The following is a 22,155-nucleotide window of genomic DNA, read 5'->3' on the forward strand; positions in this document are numbered from 1 at the left end:
ATAATAAGCTTTTTAAATGAAAGGAAACCCAATCATCTGTAAAATTGTACTGATTTGCCTTGTCGTATAGCTGGGTCAGAAGTAAAGGCTGTTTTTCTCAAGCTGTATTCCAGTGAGAGTGATCTCACACTGGCAGTATCCTAGCACTCATCCCAAATCCTCAGAGGTAGATGTGAGAACGATACATGCAGTACCTGAGAGTCAGTTGGCATGCCTACAAAAACCATAGTGACACTGGAACATATAGGCTATCCAAGTTTATGTGAGAACAACATATAGCCTACAACAGGGATGCTTTAAAACAGGACGAGACTGGTATGGTTCTGGTTTTTGCGTTAAAATGATAAAAGAATTACATCATCTCCATTTAATGTACTGTTAATATTCCCAGTGACTTTCTATCCTATTATTTGTATTTTATTGCTATTCAAATATCATGCCTATGCATTACATAAATGATTTGACTATCTACAGTTTAATTTTTGTTCTTGCATGTTTAAATAACGCAATCTATGCAAACATTAGTGCAACTATGGAACTGTTTTGCGTGTAATCATGTCTGGATTGTCTACATGTGATTCACCTGCGTCCGATGACATTACAGATAATAAAGCTGTCACTGATATCTAGAGACAGTATGCAGAAGAGCATTACCCAATATGATTATTATGTCCGTGTGCGTTCATTGCAATGCGATGAATTAATTGAAATTTTCTAAATGAATATTGTCTATAGAGCCTAATCTGGAGAAAGAGAACGGGGAACAACATGATGGGGTTTTATAGAGAGGGTTTGGTCCTCTCTCTTCTCATCCAATGGGCGACAGGTAAACTAGTTGAATAGTATCACACTTTTTAAATTGAATAATTTAAATCTAAAATAGAGTTTTGTGAAGCTTGTTGGAGTACAACGAGCAACAAAACGTGATTTATTTCATCATAAATGTTCTGTGTGTACCGTTTTGTTATTCTATACAGTAATGTCCCAGGATGTGATGATGCCTGATCGTAACCAGTCAACAGTAGACTTTCCCAAACTACCGGCAGACTTCAGGGAAATGGCCAAGAAATTGGTAACTTAGTACCACAAGATCATTGCATCTCATACTGAAAACACTATAGGGTAAATAGGTGTTTCCTCTACTGAAACACTAATTTCTGAACCAGAAATGACATTTTTCAGAATAAAATCACTGACTGTTTTGTCTTGCTGAGGCTAATTTAATTGCTAGCATATTATATGTCCTTAATGGACACAATTAAATACTATTTTTACATTTTTTGCACAATTTAACAAAGTTACAGCTTGATTAGAAAAGATGCCCTGCCCAATACAATATTCTCTTCACTGTGACTGTATGGTAAGGCAAGGAGAAGAGATGAGAATGTATGTAGCCTGTACTTTTATTAACTGAAATAATAAGGAAAAAAACAGGAATCAAACAGGAGAAGGCAAAAACACAAGTATTTAACAAGCGAAACATAAAGACAGTACTTAACTGAGAGCTGAGGAAACTGAGGGCATTCAATACAAAGGTTGACAAATTAGAAACAGGAACCAAAGGAAACATGAACTAAACAGTAAATAAGAACATTCACTCTATGAGTAACAGGAACAGCAACAACAACAAAAACTACAACAACAACTCAGAACCTGAGATTCACAAGCGATATTTACATTTGTTTCCATCACATGACTTGTTACATGAATCTACTTCAGTCATGCTCTTAACAGTCTTGTTTTGAATTAAAGATAATTTAAAAATATTTGGATTACGTAAAAATGTACATAAATAATTTTTTGAAACATTGAAATGTTTTTATTTTTTTTTTTTTTTTTACACTGTGTTTGGATTATCTTCATTTAAATGTATATATTTTAATGATGGATTTTCATGTTTAAATATTTCATGTCTGGGTCTGATAAGGGGAAAAAATCCTGTTATGAAATTGAAATTGTTCACGAGTCATTAACCAACAATACATATTTGTGTGTGTGTGTGTAAGTCTTATTCAGAAGAACAAATTGCACTTTCCACTTAAATTGTTTCATAATTGAATAATTATGTTTTCTTTTATTTTTTGACAGATGATCACATGCTTCAACAAAGGTAAAATGTCAGAAGGCGTATAGCCAACATTTGCCATTATCTCTTAGTTTGAACACATTTGGCCTTACATAATCATGGTATAAAAATGACTTATGTGTTGCACCTGCATGTACTTAATAAAATAAATTATGTAGAGATATATTACATAAACCATATGCAAATGCAAGTGCCCAAGGAAATCTGTATAGGACATATTTGCATATTTCAGATGGAAAAAAAAGAAGTTCCATTTGAGGTCTCCCACGCCCTGAACAAAATGTATTAATCTAGACATCATAATCTACTAATCTTTCATCAAATCCAGTTTGATATTTTGAAGTCAGATTGCAATTAAAGTTTCTCAAATGTTTTTCCCTTTGTTTCCAATCATAAAGAGAGAGTGTTTCTCTGTCATGAATTGTGTCTTTTGTTAAATGATGTGGTTGTTTTGTTTTAGGTTACCATGTGCCTGTAATGAACAATTCGCTGAACAGGTAGACTGCCACTGAACTGATGATATATTGCCAGGTGTATATTTGAATACTAATGATCCCATTTCATTGCATGGAAAACGTCCACATATTTTCCCTTTCATCTGTCAGCTCATATACACAGACACAAAACCAGATGATGCAGAGCCCCATCTCTATGTTTGTAGAGCTTCTCTCCTCACTCTCTCCATCCTTCTCCATCCCTCGCTCCAATCAGTCCAATGACACGGCAGATGAGAAGGGCCCAGTCTGGGTAACTCTCACTATTCCAAACACGCTCATATGGTAGCTTTCTAACTATGGGCTTCCAATTTACTTGTTTTGATGTTAAAGACACTTAGTTACTATAAGACTAACTCTCACCCAAAGCCTAGCAACCCAACAATAGAACATTTTGTAACTTTAGAAAAGACACTTTGTGAACCATTCATAGGGTTCTTTCATATTTAGGTTGAAAGATATAGGGACATTGTTTGCCAAATCTATATGTTTACATACAGAGAGATACAGGAGGATACCCATATATCTTTATTCTACCTTTATTTTATGTTCACCCTGATGGGAAATCTACAATAAAACCAGGACATTGCTGAGAAGATGCGGAATTGCACCAACATGGGCCATATGATTGAGCTCATGAGAAACACTACGGTTAGTGCTAGAACATAATATAATATAATATAATATAATATAATATAATATAATATAATATAATATAATATAATATAATATAATATAATATAATATAATATAATATAATATAATATAATATAATATAATATAATATAATATAATATAATATAAGACCAAATATATTTAGAGTTAATTAAGTTGATCTTTAAGTTTGGTAACTCTTATCTATGTGGCAGTGCCTCGTATTTGTTGCCTTCTTTGGAGGCAAAAGGACTAACATACCTTCTCTACCTTCTTTTTTACATTTGCACACTCAGGAGGAGAGCCCTCGTTGTTTAATGCGGGCATTCGTGGCTCCTCTTTCCTGGTTGGCCATTATGCAGAATGGAACATCCTTCAACAAAGAGGATCTAACAAAGCTTTTATGGGCGGCTAAACCTTTCTTAGAAACAATGCCTCCACCTAGCTTTGTTCTGCCAGCATTTTCACAAAGCTCTCACCTGGCTGAAATGTAAGTTTATTCCTTTTTATTAAACTCAAGTGACTGAACTTATGGCATACCTTTACCTTAATCTATAATTTTGATGCAAAATGTTGTTTCCCTGTTTGTGTCTATCATCTCACCTCCCTCATTATGCTCAAGGATGAAGGTGTTTAGTGAGATGTTCAGTGTTCTGTCTGAGGAGCAGAGGAATGAGATTATAGGGTGGGTCAAAGAAAGAGTTGCACAAAATGAATTTAACTGCAGTCTGAAAGCACCTGCCTCCAGCATCTTGCCTTCTAAACCACTTGAAAAACCTACCATGAGTAAGTTTTGAGTAACCTATAAGCTTTTATCGAAACAGATTTGAATCATTATAAATGTGACATGATGTGATTGATGTAATGTAATGTAATGTAATATACTGTAATACAATGTAATATAATATAATATAATATTAATGTATGGTTAATCTACGACACAAATAATCTGTTCAACAATTCTCTTGACTAAAGTAGCAAATGGCTCATCAGTCAATGGGGTGTCTATGATGAGCAGACCTGGTGCTGAAGCGACTGACCATCCTGCAATGAATGGTAAATTGAAGAAAAGTGGATGAAAGAACTGAAAACAAAAAATGTATGGAATGGCAAACTGTTGAAGAGGTAGGGAGGAACATTGGGAAAGAAAATATAGCAAATACAGAGACAGAAAAGCGTGTGGTGGAAAGATAAGAGAGTTAGATGGAGAACTGCAATGATACAGTGGATCATAAACAGAAGAGTGGAAAACACCAAAGATAAACAATACAGATATATGAAGAGAGGAGAATTATTAATTACATTAAAATAGTTATTATTAGTTATTTGATTATTTATAATATTATTGAGCTATTTTGTTTATTTCTTTATTTATTTGCATTCTTTTTTTACTTAGAGAGTGCTTTGCAAGCGATCATTCAACGTTTGTCTGTCTGTCTCTTTTTCTTTGTTATTTTATCTTCAACTGCAGTCCGTACATGTCCTCCTGGACTTCTCTGGCTGAAGGCAAGGATGTTGGCAATGATGGGGCCTTTCCTATCCCGGCTGCCTTTTGAGGAAGTAAAGACCATCCCTAAAGAAGAGGTCCGTATCTTTGACATGACTTGCAATCCAGTATCATAACTCTTATATGTATTGTTCCATAATTTGTGTCTCAGAGCCAGCCATACTTAGCCTGGTTAAAACCAGACCATTCTCAGTAGTAACTGAGTTATGGTCTGGCAAAGCTTCATTAATAACTCATTTCCAAAGGGGCGTCACCAACGGACGTCGCTCAAATGCCTCTGGGCGCAATTGGATAGACCTAAAACCAATCAGAGCGATCGTCATCGTGTAAAGCCCGCCTCAACGTTTCTGATTGGTGCCTCGATTTGGACGGATTAGAAATCGGCTTGAATGGGCTCTTTGCCAGACTACTTGCAGAGCAAATCTAAATTTGCCGGAAGTTTGTCTGGGTTTTCCCAGGCTAAGCCATACTAACATAATCTAAATCCAAAACTACCTATAACTCAACAAATTCAATGACTATGATAATCTTTCTCTTTCTCAGCTATGTGAGTTTTTCAGGACTCCAGATTTCTCTCCATCTTTTCATAATGTTATTGGCATACAGCCCGCCCTGGGCCGGACACTTTTTCAACGCTTGAAACAAGAGTGTTCCAGCAGTGACAGTTTCACTCAAAACTTGGACAGGTTAGGATCTGCATCATGAGTGTGTGTTAAGTGAATGTCTTTGGTAAATGATATTCTAGTTAACAGAAGTGATACACTGATTCTTCTGGAAGCCATTGCAGCTCCGTGGTAAAAAAAAAAAAAAAAGTAACTGGAAAGTGCTGGAAACATTCCTCAGAAATTCTGGTACATATTGATATGATAACACGTCCTTGATGCGAATCTGACTTAAAATATCCTTTCTTCCCCATTCTGATGCTCAGTTTGAACTTCAGCAGATCGTTTTTTACCATGTCTACATGCCTAAATGCACTGGGCTGCTTCCATGTAATTGGCTGATTAGATATTTGTGTGAGCAAGCAGTCGAAGAGGTGTACCCAATTAAGTGGCTGGAGAAATGTAAAGTCCCATATGAAATATAAAGTGAGATATAAATTCCCACTGTGAAATATAATGTCGCAATTGTTTAAAACAAAGTTGCAAAGTATAAAGTCACATTGTGAGATATCAAGTCGCAATTATGTTTTTAGTTTGTTTTTTTTAGCCCATGGATTCTCCCTTACTCTATATGGAAGAACATCTTCAAAACATATTCAATCCTGTTTCATCAACTTCTTTTTGTTTTCACAGATTGGGCTCTCTGGCTTGTTTTTTTGATGGCGCAGTGTCTCTGAATCTGAATCTTAGTAGAAAACTGCTGTCTCAGATTGATGCCTGTAAAAACTCTGAAATAGACAAGGTCAGAACTGCCACTTTATTGAATCATTGCTGCTCCTTAATATTTGTAGCGTAACTGTAATCTTATTGTCATTCCAATCAACCCTCCCTCAGGTGAAGAGGCAGTTAGTACAGAACATTCTGGAGAAAGATGATGGTTTTTCTTCCTCTCCTGAGATGCTCCAGTCTCTGGGATCCTCTGTGTCTGTTCTTCCACTCTCCAGGCTGTCCCGCTTCACCCCTGAGGACCTGAACAACATCTTCAGCAGCTTGAGCCATGCCAAATGGAGCCCAGCTCAAGCTAAAACTCTGGCTCAGAAACTGTTAGAAGCTACTAAGGTTTGATTTGTCTGCTCAGTTTATACGAGCTGTTTTCTGTTTCTTGATTCACCCATTTATTGTTTTCACAAGAATGTTTTCTTTTGTAGAATATAAGTAGTGAGAGGCTGCTGTCTCTGGGTTCAATGGTGAGAGGGGTGGCCAGTGCCGTCCTCAAGAATGTGAAGGCAAAAGGTCTGCTGGGAAATGAAGCCCTGGAAACTATGAGTGAGAAGATGTCCTCCCTTCAGAGAGCAACATTACTGGACGCGGTAAGAACCAGATGAATTTGTTCAGAAAGAGATGGAAAAGATAAGGAGAAAGAAAATCTTATTACGGCTTTTCACACTGCACTTAACCCCAGGTAATCCTCATTCTACACACTGCTTTTTATCCCAGGTAAAAGCAATGTTTTACACTTGTAATTTAGAACTGGGGTTAGCACAGCTTTTTACCCGGGGTTATGAAACCCTGCTCCGGAGCAAGGTTAGCACTTTTGAGGTGTTGACCCTGCACTGCCAAACAATGCGGTGTTATAATGTTACCACTAGATGCTTAATAGCAACCGACAACCAATATTATACCTCATATTCACATGCTTTGGACAGGTACGGAAACACTGTGTCTTGTATGAACTTAGCGTTTGAGGGGAGATATGTCAAACGGTGACAGAAAACTCTACAATTGGAGTACAGTAGAGATTGATTTATTCTTACGTTTAAAGTCCAAAAAGTCAGGATAAACTTGATAGTACCGTACGGTCTGCTTATGAGGATACGCAATGCTTGAGTCTTCATGTAAACATATCACGTTCAGCGTTCGGCCAATCAGTGACACTGACACCACAAATATGCAAATAAGAACATTAAACCAGATGTAGCAATGTTAAGGGTTCAGTGAAGAAGGAGGCGGGAACCAGCAAATGTTCAACATAAACTTTAATCATAAAATAAACAAACACCAAAATGAAAGTAACACAAAGCAACAACATAAAGTCCCAGGCCTGGGGCCTCATTTATAAAACTGTGCGTAGGAACCTTACTAAAAGTGTACGTGCGCCCGAAAGCCAAAAATGGCGTACGCAAAAAAATTTTCAGACTTATAAAACCGTGCGTACGCCAGAACCTGCGCAGAATTCACTTTATAAATCCCAGTCAGCGGAAGATTGTGCGTACATGCATCTCCACCCGAAATAACCATATATGGAGCTTACAACGCCTAGTTTTACTATGCAGATCCTCATCTACATATCATTTACATATGATTATTCATCCACGTGATAACTTAAACGTTATCACGTGGATGAATAATCATATGCAAATGATATAAATGGTACAAGAAACATTACATTAATACAAATCAAGTAGTTGTCTATCCTTGCCTTGTTTTTGAATAGCCTACTGTTGTAAAGTTTTCTTTGATCGAAGCAGAGACCAGTGAGACAGTCGGGATCGCGTTCAACAGAAGTTATTCTTTATTGAGAACTCCACTGTACGCGGCTGTAGAAACTTCCAACATGATCTCTCTAATACAGTATGCATTGTAGTTATATACATTCCAAGGGGGAGGGATTACATAGAGGTGGAGACTCTGAACAAAGCATGCAAATGAAGTAGGAACACACCCTACTCTGAGTCCAATTGAATCAGCATGACTATTCACATGCTGATACTGGCCAGGAGCTCCAATTCCAAGGGCCATCCCAGAGCCATTAAAGAGAAAAGGTGAAAGTAAATCAACCTAACGATTCAACGTCTGGGCTCCGAAAGGTGAGAATCAAGTGATCTGACTCATTTAAAACACAATAGAGAAAACAGGTCTGGCAGGAAAGGAGACTCTTTGCTGGAGACTCAATAATCATCTGAAATCAGTCTACTAAACTTTATCAGGTTATATACTATTGCAGTGGAAAAACTAAATTAAACCTTTAATAAAAATGTAATCCAACACTTCCCCCTTTGAGAGTTCTAATAACTCTCACAAAAATACAAATTTATACACTTAAAAGTTAATTCTTGTAACTTGTGTAAGTTACAGGTACGTATAACTTATTCTGTGTTGTGTCCTTGATTTACATGAGTGTCATAGTTCTTCTCAAAACCATAACTGTTGACACCTGCGACGCAGGGTGTAAAATGTCATACAAACTACATGATTACACAGAAAACCATGTAGCATAAGAGTGGAAGTCTTGAAAGTCCATGACGCCTGAATAGCTGTGAAGTCTGTTTCCTGTAGAGTACATCTCTCACGGAGAGTCGCTCTGATGACTCGTCCCTCATGAGGCTTGTTCATGGAAATCTGAGGTGATGTTTTACACCAGGATGCCGCTTGTAAAGACATCATGGCATACACACATACCTGTATCACAATAAAACAAAGAAACGGCAGAACAGCAGTATTCATGCATAGACTTCATTATTCCATAAGTCGCACATGTTCTGTGTTGATTTTCTGTAATTGCATGTTGACACAGAAACGAACATGCGATTAGGGTCCGTGAATTCTCTGCGTTGTGTATTTTTCATTTTCTTTTGTGATAGTTCGTTCAGCAGTGGGTCTGGTTGTCTTCTTGAGGTTGGGGCTTCATACGCAGATGAGACGGTCGTTGCATATGGATCTTGAAAAAGCCATCAAGTTTTATCTGCACACTGTAAGACAGAAAACAGAAAAACAGAGAGCAGTATTTCTTCAAAACACTACGGTTGTAGCAGTTTAAACACTATGGTTCTATCGTTTTCAGAGTCTACTGTTGTCGTTTCATTCTTTCCCTATTTCTTAATTTATTTGACACCTATGGACCAGTGAGGTAAGGATGGACTAAATCGGGAAAGGCCTATGAGGTAGTGTCTTCACCCTGGGTTCACCCCCGAAGCCTGTTGCGTCAGTTCCTCCCAGGGCACCTCACTTGTCCGTCTCCTATTCTGTCCCTGTGTTGTGTACACACTGTAGAGTGTGTGAGAAAATTGGCACATTTCCATTCTCCAGTGAAACATCAGTAATAAACATCATTAACAGAGGATGGTTGTCTGACTGCAATATTCTGTGTTCTGCAGTATAACATTTAAGGCTGTGAGTATACTGAATGTCCCCCAAACAAAGGCTGTGACAGTCACTAAGTCTTTCATCTTTGTTGTGAGTTACTGGGGAGATTAAGCAATCACAGCCCAAATGGTTAACACCTCAAAAAGCTTAGCCACGAGTCCAATGACGAGGGGAGGGGTTGCTTTAAAGTAGCAAACAAATGTAGTAAGAGCTGCATAACATTGTTAACTTGTCTTAAGTTATTTTTGTTTTTTCTACATTCATTTCCAAAATGTCCGTGCTTGCCACAGTAAGAACAACTGGCTTCTTTAGGACTTTTGCGTTTCTTTGGCTTCTCTGAGTTGACCTTAACAGAAACTGCTGCAATTCTTACTCTCTCTTTGACATCAGAATCTCTTTCCCAAATAACTAAACTGTCCAAGTTGTCTTCCAGGGTTCTCGTACACCATGTGATGTTTAAGTAAGGCAAAGCCTTTCTGTGTTCTGGCAAAAGACAATGAAACCATGTGCGAACCAAAGGGCCATTATCGCCTAACACCTTCTCTGGCGTGTCAGCAATTCCGCTGTAAGCGGCAGCGGTCTGGCAAAATCTTTCTGTGTAATCACAAACAGTTTCACCCTTCTTCTGTACACAATTGGTTATTTTTGACCAGTCCACGTTCGGTCCAACAATGTTCTTTAAAATTTTCAGAACTTCCTCTCTCAATTCATCTTTACTGGCTTGTTGCAGTTCAGAATTGTTTACAGCACTTTCAAAATCATTGAATTCTGACTCAGTCAAGATCTGTGATATTAGCTGGGTGACTTCAGCTAGAGTCATATCATAGAGCCGCATTTTGCTGATCAATGCTCTTCTAAACTCAGAAAAATTTCTTTGCACTGATGGCAAACTTTCAGCAATTCTCTCAATCTCTTTAGGACCTAAAGATGTTTTGACTGCTTGTGGCTGCAATATGGGGGTTGCAAATGAAACTGTATCAACATCTTTTCCCTGAGGCTTTTGTCTAGCTACGCACACTTCAACTGCATTTACATCTGCATTGACATTGTCCTCTATACTATCAAAAGACTGTAAATCAGGATAGCTTTCATCTGACTGTTGGTCTTCTAAATCACATTTGGTTGAGGCTTGGTTATGGCCCACCTTTGTCTTGAGACAGGACAAGTGAGTCTGCAATTGTTTGTTCTGATCGGTTAAAGTATCAATACAACAAGCTTGTTCTTGTGCAATGGATAAGCTAAATTCTCGGTGACAACAGATAATGGCTTTCATATCGTTCTTGCGAATACTTGCTCCTAGTACCTTCTTACAATCTTCAATTGACCAAACATTGACTGCATCAATGCCAAATTTCTTTGTTAAATTCAATCTGACTTCCTCAGTCACGATTGAGTCCATGCATTCTCCTAACAAGGACTTAAACTCATTGTCTGTCCATAACGGGCTAGCTAATCCACCTTTCTCTGTCGTGGGTATCAGCCTAGCATTCCTTCTAACCATTTTGTGACTTCCTTTGTTACTTAATCACAAAACACTAAAACTTCTCTCTACTGTCTTACAAACAGAGGGTACAATATTGTTAACACAGCTTAACTATTGTTAACTTTCCAAATTACCACACTTCCAAATTACCACACAGCACACCCTGCTGACAAGAACAGAGGATCAACAGAAATAACTAGCACGTAAAGCTAATTCTTCTCTGCCTAAAGCAAAGGATACCAACTATTAGCACTTGATGCTAACTTCTCTAGCAAGAGCATACACACAATATTAACATGTAACTGTTAAACTTCCCTGCCAACAACAGGGGGTAAATTTCATCTCTAAAAGAAAAACTTTTTTTAGAGGCTCATCTTTAGTTAACCAAACTCTACAGCTGTTTGTTAACTACTTCTCTGAACGGCGCAGAGGAAAACATTTGTACTGGTCTGCATTGGTTCTTTTAATGGAGTGGAACTCACCGAGTCTTTCATTTGTAGAGAAAGATTCCGTCTGGAAAAATTCAGTCTTTGAGATCTTTTTGGAGCTTGAAGTTTTCAATCTGGATTCAGAAAATTCAGTCTGGAACTCAGTCAGCTTTGTTGAGATCTTTGAGCTTGAAGTTTCAAGATGCAGTTCTTTGAGTTTCCTTCTTCTCCATCCGGGTCACGGCACCATCTGTTGTAAAGTTTTCTTTGATCGAAGCAGAGACCAGTGAGACAGTCGGGATCGCGTTCAACAGAAGTTATTCTTTATTGAGAACTCCACTGTACGCGGCTGTAGAAACTTCCAACATGATCTCTCTAATACAGTATGCATTGTAGTTATATACATTCCAAGGGGGAGGGATTACATAGAGGTGGAGACTCTGAACAAAGCATGCAAATGAAGTAGGAACACACCCTACTCTGAGTCCAATTGAATCAGCATGACTATTCACATGCTGATACTGGCCAGGAGCTCCAATTCCAAGGGCCATCCCAGAGCCATTAAAGAGAAAAGGTGAAAGTAAATCAACCTAACGATTCAACGTCTGGGCTCCGAAAGGTGAGAATCAAGTGATCTGACTCATTTAAAACACAATAGAGAAAACAGGTCTGGCAGGAAAGGAGACTCTTTGCTGGAGACTCAATAATCATCTGAAATCAGTCTACTAAACTTTATCAGGTTATATACTATTGCAGTGGAAAAACTAAATTAAACCTTTAATAAAAATGTAATCCAACACTACATAAATCAAATAGTGTAAAATACATTTCAGAGAAAGTTTTTCTCAATCTTTTCCACTTGCCGAATTGTATTTTTAATTGATTTATATTTTTAATGGAAACAGATAGGCCTTGGGCATTATTTGCACGAAACTATTTTCTCAGACAATCTATCAATCCGTTTCACTAAACGGCTCAACACGCTCGCTGCAAGTGACAGGCTTGGTGATTGAAATTGTATTTGTATAATCTTTCTGTATATGTTTCATTTTCTTTAGATTTTCTGTATAAAAGTGACCAAAAATACATTTAACTCCAGCTCACCATCAGTGTCGCCAAAGTGCTCCATCTCCAAAACGTTCGTACGCATGGGTCAGAGTTTGCGTGCAGGTGCGCAAATTTTCACGTCAAGTTTTTCTTTATAAATCCCACCTTTTGCGCAGGAACTGGCGTACGCATGTTTTCAGCCCCGTTTTGTGCGTACGCAAGTTTTATAAATGAGGCCCCTGGTCCTCTCTCGTCCTTTACTGTCGCCACTCCTCGTTTTACCCTTCCGGACCTCCTCCATGAGACTCGAGGGCCATTCACGCCACCGGCCTCACTCCATTCCCACGGAGGAAGGAACCATGTGAAAAGACATCTTAGGAATACCCAGGTTTAATTGTTGACCCCAGGTAAATTATGGGTAATGTGAAAAGTGAAGGCAGGATTCCGTTTAACCCAGGGTTTAGAATGACTCAGGGTTTTTTTTTCTCTCTCTCTCTCTCTCTCTCTCTCGATTTTGTCAACTCCTCAGTTCCGCCGTGATGTGAACGCATCTGAACTGGTGAAAGGCTTGCCAGATTCTCTCCTCTCTTCTCTGTCTCTGTCCACGCTGGAGAAGGCAGACCTCAGCTCGGTGGACCAGCTCCAGGGACGCGGCTGGACTCCTGCTCAAGTACACAAACTAGACAGTCACATAAAAATCCAAATCTATTACAATTCCATACATTTTTCTCTATTTTTTTTTCCTCTCTGTGTAGTCGGCTTTCCTTTTGAAGAAGATTTTGGGTAATAAGATCAACCTTAGCGAATTACGGTAAGACTCTTTATGATTGCAACATGATACAGTTAACTTTACATAGCCCTTAAAGAATCATTTTTAAATGGGAGAGAGAAAATCTTAAATAAAAAAATAATAATAACTAAATGAAATTTTGTAATAAATAAATTTAAATCCCGCTTTATGAAACTGGCATCGTACATAAAAATAAATCCCTCTTATTTTTGAATTGGTCTTTTATAAAACACATATTTAATAATAAAAATGTATGTTGTCCACATAAGAAGCAGTATCTTGATCAAGCTCACGGTGTTTTCAACAGAAAGCTGGGTCAGGCTGTACAAGGTGTCACCTGTGAAATGATTGGAAAAATCAATCGAACTGATGCTTTGGAAATGGCACAGACACTTAACAAATCCTGCGCGTGGCTCTCCAGGGTTCAGGTAAACATCACACATTCTTTCATCACCTCTGCCACTTTTCCATGATCAAATCTATAAAAAAACTGATTCTCATTCTCAGATTCGCTGTGCAGCTCAAAAACTTTTTGCAAGTCTGGAGGAACAGAGACCAGGATATTTCAATGACATTAAAAACTCTGAGCTCCAGGCCATCCCAGCTCCGCTACTCATCCATCTACCGTAAGAACAGAACAGCGCTATTTAACATACAATTACATTTAAATTCGTACTAATTATTCAATTTATACTAAGTTGAAATCATATGCTAAGACAGGCGGGATATTCTTTTTCTTTCATTTTCCCCTCTCACACGTATCCATACTGTCATGACACGTTCAGAGTGGAGAAGATTCAAAACCTGTCAGATGCTGTGTGTCCTGCTTTCATGGAGAAGATGACGCAAGTGAACCTGACCTTTCTGCCAAACAGTTCTCTGGCACGCTACGCACTCACCAGAAGAGCCATTGGCTGCCTGGTAATACACGCACACGCTTTTCTTCTCATGTCTAAAAACCCCACGTTGCTGTTTGCAACCCATTTCACTGCTGTAATGTGACGCATTTCTGAGTAAAACAGGATATTCAACCAGGAAAAATGTAGGGTGGGACTTATCCATCATGAATTGATTTTATGGTGTGCATTAATACCAGAATAAAGTCAGACTTAATGTGAGTTTGCTATAAAAAAATGTTTTTTAAATATGCTAGACTAAGGGGCCATTCACACAGAATGCATTTTGCATTTCACTGCACTGCTTTTCATGGATTAAAGCAAAAATAAATAAATCTTCTGACTAAAAACTTTTAAATAACTTTTAAATAAGGTTATGACACCAGGATTTTAAATACCAGTGAAATTTCTCAATTCTCGATTCAAATTTCAATACCAAAGCAAAAACTATCCTGACTAATATAAAGTTCAAATATTATTAAAGACAAGTAAATTGTCCGTAATAAAAAAAGATTAACGAATTGCAAATAAAAGTAACAGAACAAAGATACAAATTAAATAAACAGTTAAGTTTAAGTTTTTCAGGTAGATCAACAGTATTCAGGCATACAGAAATTGAATAATCAAATGTAAGCAAGTAAGTCTTGTCTGTAAGTGTTATGTTCCTGACAGGAACTACTGCAGGCAGCCTAATCTGTATCCTGTTTCTGTGCAGAAGGGGAATGTCTCTGATCTGTCTGCAGCAGAGGTTTTGACTCTAGGCCCTCTGGTGTGTGAGTTAGACCCAGCCTGGATCTCCTCTCTGAACCCCGCGGCTCTGAACTCCACCCTGCAGGCTCTCGCCTCCTGTCAGTATATCCAACAACAGCACAGAGAGCATCTGTTCAGACTGCTCACAGGCACATATGGGTAACAGCATCACACAAACCACAGTGGGTTCACACCCACAATCTCACACATAACCTCAGACCTCAGATCTCACATCCCTGCTGATTTTTTTTGTTTTGTTTTTTCATTGTTAAAGAGGTTATGCCTACTGTGGCTTTAAGACAAGAGCATTTTAAACATTTGAAAAAAAAAAAATCTTTACATTAAACGGCCAGCTTTTTCCAGCCTTAAACATTCAGCTGTGCTGGAATTAGACATTTTACATTGGTGTTAATAATATATTTGTCTTTTCATTTAAACAAGGGATCCTGCTTACTGGTCAGAGGTGGACATGAGGGCACTTGGTCCTCTTTTGTTACTTAATGACACTGCTGTTGAAAAGCTGCCATCCAAAGTAAGAATCTCATTTATTTATTTTACAGGTGATTTATTTATTTACATTTAATACATATATATTAATTAATAATTGATTCCTTAATTTTATTTTGAATGGCACTTTTAGTCCTCCATACCATAACAGATGTGTTATTTATAACTGGCAGATGTTATTTCAGTTAAACTGACAGTTATTTTTCTCCACAATCTTACAAAATAATTTATTTTTTATTTACCAATCCACCCCTCCGTCCTGCTCTTCTGTCCTGCAGAGCTGGCTGAAGTCATATCTGTCAGATCTGATGGATAGTTTGCCCAGTCAGCCTGTGGTTCCTCCTCCAAAGGAATTCCGCTCTTGGCTTGATCTCTCTGCTCTTCGCCGCAAACTTTTTGAGCTCAAAACGAGTAGCACATTACAAAATCGCAGGAAGCGTGAAGGTATGTGGGCCAGAAAGTGCATAATATGGTAGAGAAACAATGTCTTTGTGAAACCAGACAGTTACTGATATTGTTCTCAGAGAATAACCAATAGTGGAAATGATTTTATCTTTCTGGCAGTGGCGGTTTCTCTCACAGTGATGTCTACTCTAGAACCTACGCTCATTTATATTGAGGACCTAAAACAGGGGAATGTATACTGGACTCCCACCCAGCTCAGTAAAATGACCATGCAGACTTTTAAAGATGCCGTGCCAACATTAGGAGAGATAAACAACTACAGCACAGAACAACTGGCTGTACTCAGAGCAAAAATTGTGGAGGTATACACACACACACACACACACACACACACACACACACAAACACACACACTTTAAGGTTGCTGAAGTCTCAAAAACAATATTACATTCTAATATATGCACAACAACAGAATCTAAAAAAAACATTAACATCTGGACTGCAGTGGTCAAAGACAATGTCTATTGTTTATTGCAGGCATGGGGCAGTGTGTCCATGTTGAATGAGTCCCAGATTACTCAACTGGGCTGCATCTGCCAGGGTTTCAGTGCTGAAGAGCTGGGCAACCTCAGCATCGCCTCACTGGACACTCTGGAAATGCTGACTGCCTGCAACTTTAACCAGACACAGGTAATACAAACATGCACACATTCAGTCACCAAACAGCATCTAGAATTTATATTTAAAACGTGGTAAAAATGCTATGAAAGAAGCATATGTATTTATTTATTTATTCACACTACCATTCAAAAGTTTAAAAAAAGAAATTAATATTTTTATTCACTGAGGATGCATTAAACTGATCAAAAGTGACGGTACACATATTTTTCCTTTTCAAATAAATGAACATGTTCATCAAATAATCATGAACAAAAAATTGTATCACAGTTTTCACAAAAATATTAAGCAGCACATTACTTTTAAACATTGAGTTTAAAAGTACATAGTAAGAAATGTTAAATGAGCACCAAATCAGCATATATGAAATATGATTTCTGAAGGATCATGTGACACTGAAGACTGGAGTAATGATGCTGAAAACCAGTTATTTGAAATTGTAATATTTTTTTTCACAATATTACTGTTTTTACTGTATTTTTGATCAAATAAATGCAGCCTTGAAAGAGTATTTATTTATTCATTGGTATTTAGCATAGATTATATACAAAAAATGCAAAAACAAAAATAAGCAAAGCAGAAAAACGAACAAATACTGAAAGTGATGGATTCTGCAGAGGACAGCCATCTGGCAGGCTTTTGAAAGGGTGACAGAAGTCAGCGTGGCTGGACTAGGACATCTGGAGATGATGGGACTGGGACAGTTTATCTGTGGTCTTCAACCTGCCCAGATTGATCAGCTCAATACCACCAGCTTTAGGTACTTGCACATTTGTAGCTATATTTTCATTTTCAACTATGTTTATGTACACTGCAGCACAACATAGCTACTGTTAAGCAAATAAGTTGTGATATGTGTCTTTACCAGGGAGGCAGTAGAGGCGGTGGGCCGTGCTTCTTGTCTTCTGAACGTTAGAGAGCGTCTTAAGGAAAAGGCAGTGGCTGCATTTGGAAAGCCAGAAACTTGGACTGAAGCTCAAGTTAGTGAAATGGGCAACATCCTTGGTGAGGACAACTACTTTAAGTTTAATATGTAAATAGTTTGCATAAAAAAATGCAAGAACTGCCTTTGTCATTGAATGTCTCTCTAGCTGGTCTAAGCACTGTTGAGCTGGGACGTCTAAATTCATCCGTCTTGCCATTCATTCAGTGGTCCGCCATCCCTCTCATACCCTCGGATCGCTTAGCTGTAAGTTTTCTCTCTTTTTTGCAATCTTATTTTTCTATTTAAATATCAACAGTGTTCAACAATGTTTCTTGAAAACCGCTTACTGCACAACTGAGTTGATCTGTAAGTTAAGTCAAGTCACCTTTATACAATACAGATAGTTTCAAAGCAGCTTCACAGTGATAAACAGGAAAATAATTATCAAATTTCATCAAAATGAGAAAATTTTTATTTCTGCTGTAAAGCAACTCTAAAAAGACAATGGTGTCATTATTCAGCTGAAGTTGGTTCAGTGCTGATTCAATTCAGTTCAATAACTGTGTTATAAAATGAGTTCAATTCAGCTATAAGCAGCTTTACAGAGGACAATAGTGCTGTTATTCACTTTGAGTCAGTTCAAAGTGTCGATGTTGCAAAATTCATCAATTATGACACAGTCGAATCAGCTATAAAGCACTGCAGAAAACAGTGGTGTCATCCAGCTCAATTCAGTTTAGGGTTAGCTCTCATTCAATAATAATGGGCGAATTCCAGTAGGAAGTGAGCATCCCTTTGCCCTACTCATTTTAAAGGGCAGAGTCTTTGAAGTAGGGACTTTGAAGTGAGCAGGGCACTTGAGTGTCATAATGAAGCCATTTGGAATGCACTTGGCGAAGGGAGCAATGAATGACAATGTAATTTCCTCATTAAATCACATTTGTCCCTACTATATAATAGTACTATATAGAACATACTTTTTTAGCGGTTTAGAGTGAGCAATTTTGGAGGCAATCGATCAAATAACCCTTCGCTAACGGACTTGTGGAAAGGCCCTTCGTGAAGGGATTCAGGTGTTCACATTTGTTTGAAATGCCCCTCAAATGGCATCCCCTTCCCTCAGTGTCGTTCAAGGCTGCAAAAACGCCATTTGGAATTCGCCCAAAGAAGTTACTGTTATAATTTGTGTTCAGGCAATGTCAGTCACCCAGTTGAAGGCTTTGGGTCCTGAAAATGCTGCCATGGTCACGGAGGCTCAGCGCGCAGGGCTGAGAGTCGATCAAAAGTCTGCACTGGATGAAGCCGTGGGTCTGAAAACTGCACGTGCTGATGTGTCCACTGGAAACCCCAGTACAAGCTCCAGTGGATCAGTCCCAGCTGCCCCACTGCCACTAAAAGGAGGCGAGTGACAGGAGAAGGTTTTAACCTGTTTGAAAAACCAACACAACCTCACAGCAATTTGTAACTATTTTACGGTTTGCTCAATCGGTGGCAAATTTGTACAATGTCAATCGTATGTTGACGTACGATCTGTTTAAACCCCAGTGATGGGTAAGTTTAGGGGCGGTCCTTCATAATGATTTTCTTTTAAAAATCATACGAAACCACCTCGTAAAATAGTTACGGTTTCCTGTGAGAATGGGTTGGAAAAATCATAGTCATAGTTGTCAAGAATGTACACATTGTGACTCTTAAGGCCTAGTTTCACAGACAGGGCTTAGATTAAGCCAGGATTAAAGCTTAGTTCAATTAGGTTTTCAGTAGCTGTTATAAACGTGCCTTACTGATGTGCATCTTAAGACAAAACAATGGCGCTGATACAGTGAGGAAAATAAGTATTTGAACACACTGCTATTTTGCAAGTTCTCCCACTTAGAAATCATGGAGGGGTCTGAAATTGTCATCGTAGGTGCATGTCCACTGTGAGAGACATAATCTAAAAAAAAATCCAGAAATCACAATGTATGATTTTTTAACTATTTATTTGTATGATACAGCTGCAAATAAGTATTTGAACACCTGAGAAAATCAATGTTAATATTTGGTACAGTAGCCTTTGTTTGCAATTACAGAGGTCAAATGTTTCCTGTAGTTTTTCACCAGGTTTGCACACACTGCAGGAGGGATTTTGGCCCACTCCTCCACACAGATCTTCTCTAGATCAGTCAGGTTTCTGGGCTGTCGCTGAGAAACACGGAGTTTGAGCTCCCTCCAAAGATTCTCTATTGGGTTTAGGTCTGGAGACTGGCTAGGCCACGCCAGAACCTTGATATGCTTCTTACAGAGCCACTCCTTGGTTATCCTGGCTGTGTGCTTCGGGTCATTGTCATGTTGGAAGACCCAGCCTCGACCCATCTTCAATGCTCTAACTGAGGGAAGGAGGTTGTTCCCCAAAATCTCGCAATACATGGCCCCGGTCATTCTCTCCTTAATACAGTGCAGTCGCCCTGTCCCATGTGCAGAAAAACACCCACAAAGCATGATGCTACCACCCCCATGCTTCACAGTAGGGATGGTGTTCTTGGGATGGTACTCATCATTCTTCTTCCTCCAAACACGTTTAGTGGAATTATGACCAAAAAGTTCTATTTTGGTCTCATCTGACCACATGACTTTCTCCCATGACTCCTCTGGATCATCCAAATGGTCATTGGCAAACTTAAGACGGGCCTTGACATGTGCTGGTTTAAGCAGGGGAACCTTCCGTGCCATGCATGATTTCAAACCATGACGCCTTAGTGTATTACCAACAGTAACCTTGGAAACGGTGGTCCCAGCTCTTTTCAGGTCATTGACCAGCTCCTCCCGTGTAGTTCTGGGCTGATTTCTCACCTTTCTTAGGATCATTGAGACCCCACGAGGTGAGATCTTGCATGGAGCCCCAGTCCGAGGGAGATTGACAGTCATGTTTAGCTTCTTCCATTTTCTAATGATTGCTCCAACAGTGGACCTTTTTTCACCAAGCTGCTTGGCAATTTCCCCGTAGCCCTTTCCAGCCTTGTGGAGGTGTACAATTTTGTCTCTAGTGTCTTTGGACAGCTCTTTGGTCTTGGCCATGTTAGTAGTTGGATTCTTACTGATTGTATGGGGTGGACAGGTGTCTTTATGCAGCTAACGACCTCAAACAGGTGCATCTAATTTAGGATAATAAATGGAGTGGAGGTGGACATTTTAAAGTCAGACTAACAGGTCTTTGAGGGTCAGAATTCTAGCTGATAGACAGGTGTTCAAATACTTATTTGCAGCTGTATCATACAAATAAATAGTTAAAAAAAATAATATATTGTGATTTCTGGATTTTTTTTTTTAGATTATGTCTCTCACAGTGGACATGCACCTACGATGACAATTTCAGACCCCTCCATGATTTGTGGGAGAAGTGGGAGAACTTGCAAAATAGCAGGGTGTTCAAATACTTATTTTCCTCACTGTATATTTTAAGATATATCAGTGCAAGTTGCTTTCAGTTAAAACAGCTCAAACATGCATTTTAGTCTGGGACTAGACTTAAGCCTTGTCTGTGAAACCAGGGGGGAACATCTAGATAAAGATTACATTTGGATCTTTTAGTTTCATTTTTATTATAAAAACAATTGTAGTCTTAAATTTACAGATATGTTTCTCTTCCTCCTCCAGGCGCAGCAGTAGAGAGCATGACAGGATGTGTCCTCCTCATGCAGGCCATCATGCTGATGTTACTTAGATACATTCTCTAAGAAGAAGAAGGGTCAAAGGTCACAGATATAGCATGTGTCAGATGGCAGATTCACATGATCATGTTAACCAGTAGATTAGTATCTGGCCATTTAAGAATTGCTATATTTAAAAATAATATTTAAAACGTAGTCACTGAATGCACATTTTAACTTTAAAATAAAGCCAAATATAGTATGGTGAGGTAGGGGTTTGATAAAGCTGGGGTCTATCCCATTAAATGTATTTTATAGAAAAACTATATTTGATAATACTGCTGTTTAGATCTTTTCACATGCAGATTTATTACTATTCTATGAGATATTTAATACTGTGAATACTTCATTAAATTGTAGTTTTGTTATCAAATAATTTAATTCCAGTTAAATGTTTGTATTAGAGGTTGTGTTCTTTGGTAGCATAATTCAAATCATTTATACCCCAACATGAGGTTAATAAAGTCTCATCTGTAAAGAGAGTAAGTGTGAAATTTGAATACAGTCAAACCAGAGATTTTCACACCCTCAGGTGGTGTAACAGACTCACTGGTTTGCTTCTGATGACTTTAAGTTCATACCAACCTTACTTCAGGTGCACAGGCCACAAAATTGTGTGATTTGTCTCACCTACTTTGTCTTTGTCCACTCTTGTCGGCTAAAAGGGAAGTTATGAAAATTATTCAAAATGGCTAGTACGCCTCATTTATCGTCAAAGAGCTCAGGCTGAAATAGAAAAACATTTGGTCTTCCAAAATTCCAGAATACATACCATTCAGTTTGGGATCAGTATTATTATTATTTGATTTTATTTAAGAAATTGATACTTTTATTCAGCAAGCACACATTAAATCAATAATCACAGTAAAGCAAATAATGATCGTAAAGACTTTTACATTGTTACAAAAAACTATTTCAAATAAATGCTGTTCTTTTGAACTTTCTATTAATAAAATAATTCTGAAAATATATATATATATTTTTCCACAAAAATAAAAAAACTGATAATAATATGAAATGTTTCTTGAGCACCAAATCAACATATTAGAATGATTTCTGAAGGATCATGTG

General features: G+C 38.2%; 1 protein-coding gene across 1 annotated transcript; it reads left to right on the top strand.

The window, feature by feature from the left end:
* The first annotated feature begins 801 nt into the window (after positions 1 to 801).
* otoa (otoancorin) lies at positions 802 to 21,559 on the top strand. The gene is made up of 29 exons (XM_079895707.1): positions 802 to 826; positions 978 to 1,072; positions 2,089 to 2,110; positions 2,547 to 2,583; positions 2,692 to 2,833; positions 3,163 to 3,231; positions 3,534 to 3,724; positions 3,857 to 4,020; positions 4,210 to 4,290; positions 4,706 to 4,818; positions 5,285 to 5,427; positions 6,037 to 6,145; positions 6,238 to 6,462; positions 6,552 to 6,713; positions 12,974 to 13,114; positions 13,200 to 13,255; positions 13,542 to 13,662; positions 13,742 to 13,860; positions 14,020 to 14,155; positions 14,846 to 15,039; positions 15,322 to 15,412; positions 15,666 to 15,831; positions 15,952 to 16,154; positions 16,330 to 16,482; positions 17,088 to 17,230; positions 17,339 to 17,475; positions 17,562 to 17,659; positions 18,589 to 18,796; positions 21,032 to 21,559. The coding sequence occupies exons 2-29, from the start codon at positions 980 to 982 to the stop codon at positions 21,109 to 21,111; spliced, it is 3,597 nt and encodes a 1,198-aa protein (XP_079751833.1). The 5' UTR covers positions 802 to 826; positions 978 to 979; the 3' UTR covers positions 21,112 to 21,559.
* Positions 21,560 to 22,155: the final 596 nt, after the last annotated feature.

This window comes from Squalius cephalus, assembly GCF_949319135.1.
Source record: "Squalius cephalus genome assembly, chromosome: 15".
Taxonomy (NCBI): domain Eukaryota; kingdom Metazoa; phylum Chordata; class Actinopteri; order Cypriniformes; family Leuciscidae; genus Squalius; species Squalius cephalus.

Bases quoted from the DNA above. Each gene is read 5' to 3' on its own strand.
- otoa (XM_079895707.1), top strand. From the start codon at position 980: ATGTCCCAGGATGTGATGATGCCTGATCGTAACCAGTCAACAGTAGAC. The intron at 13,115-13,199 runs GTACACAAACTA...CTCTCTGTGTAG, and splicing joins GCGGCTGGACTCCTGCTCAA to TCGGCTTTCCTTTTGAAGAA. The intron at 15,413-15,665 runs GTAAGAATCTCA...TCTGTCCTGCAG, and splicing joins TTGAAAAGCTGCCATCCAAA to AGCTGGCTGAAGTCATATCT.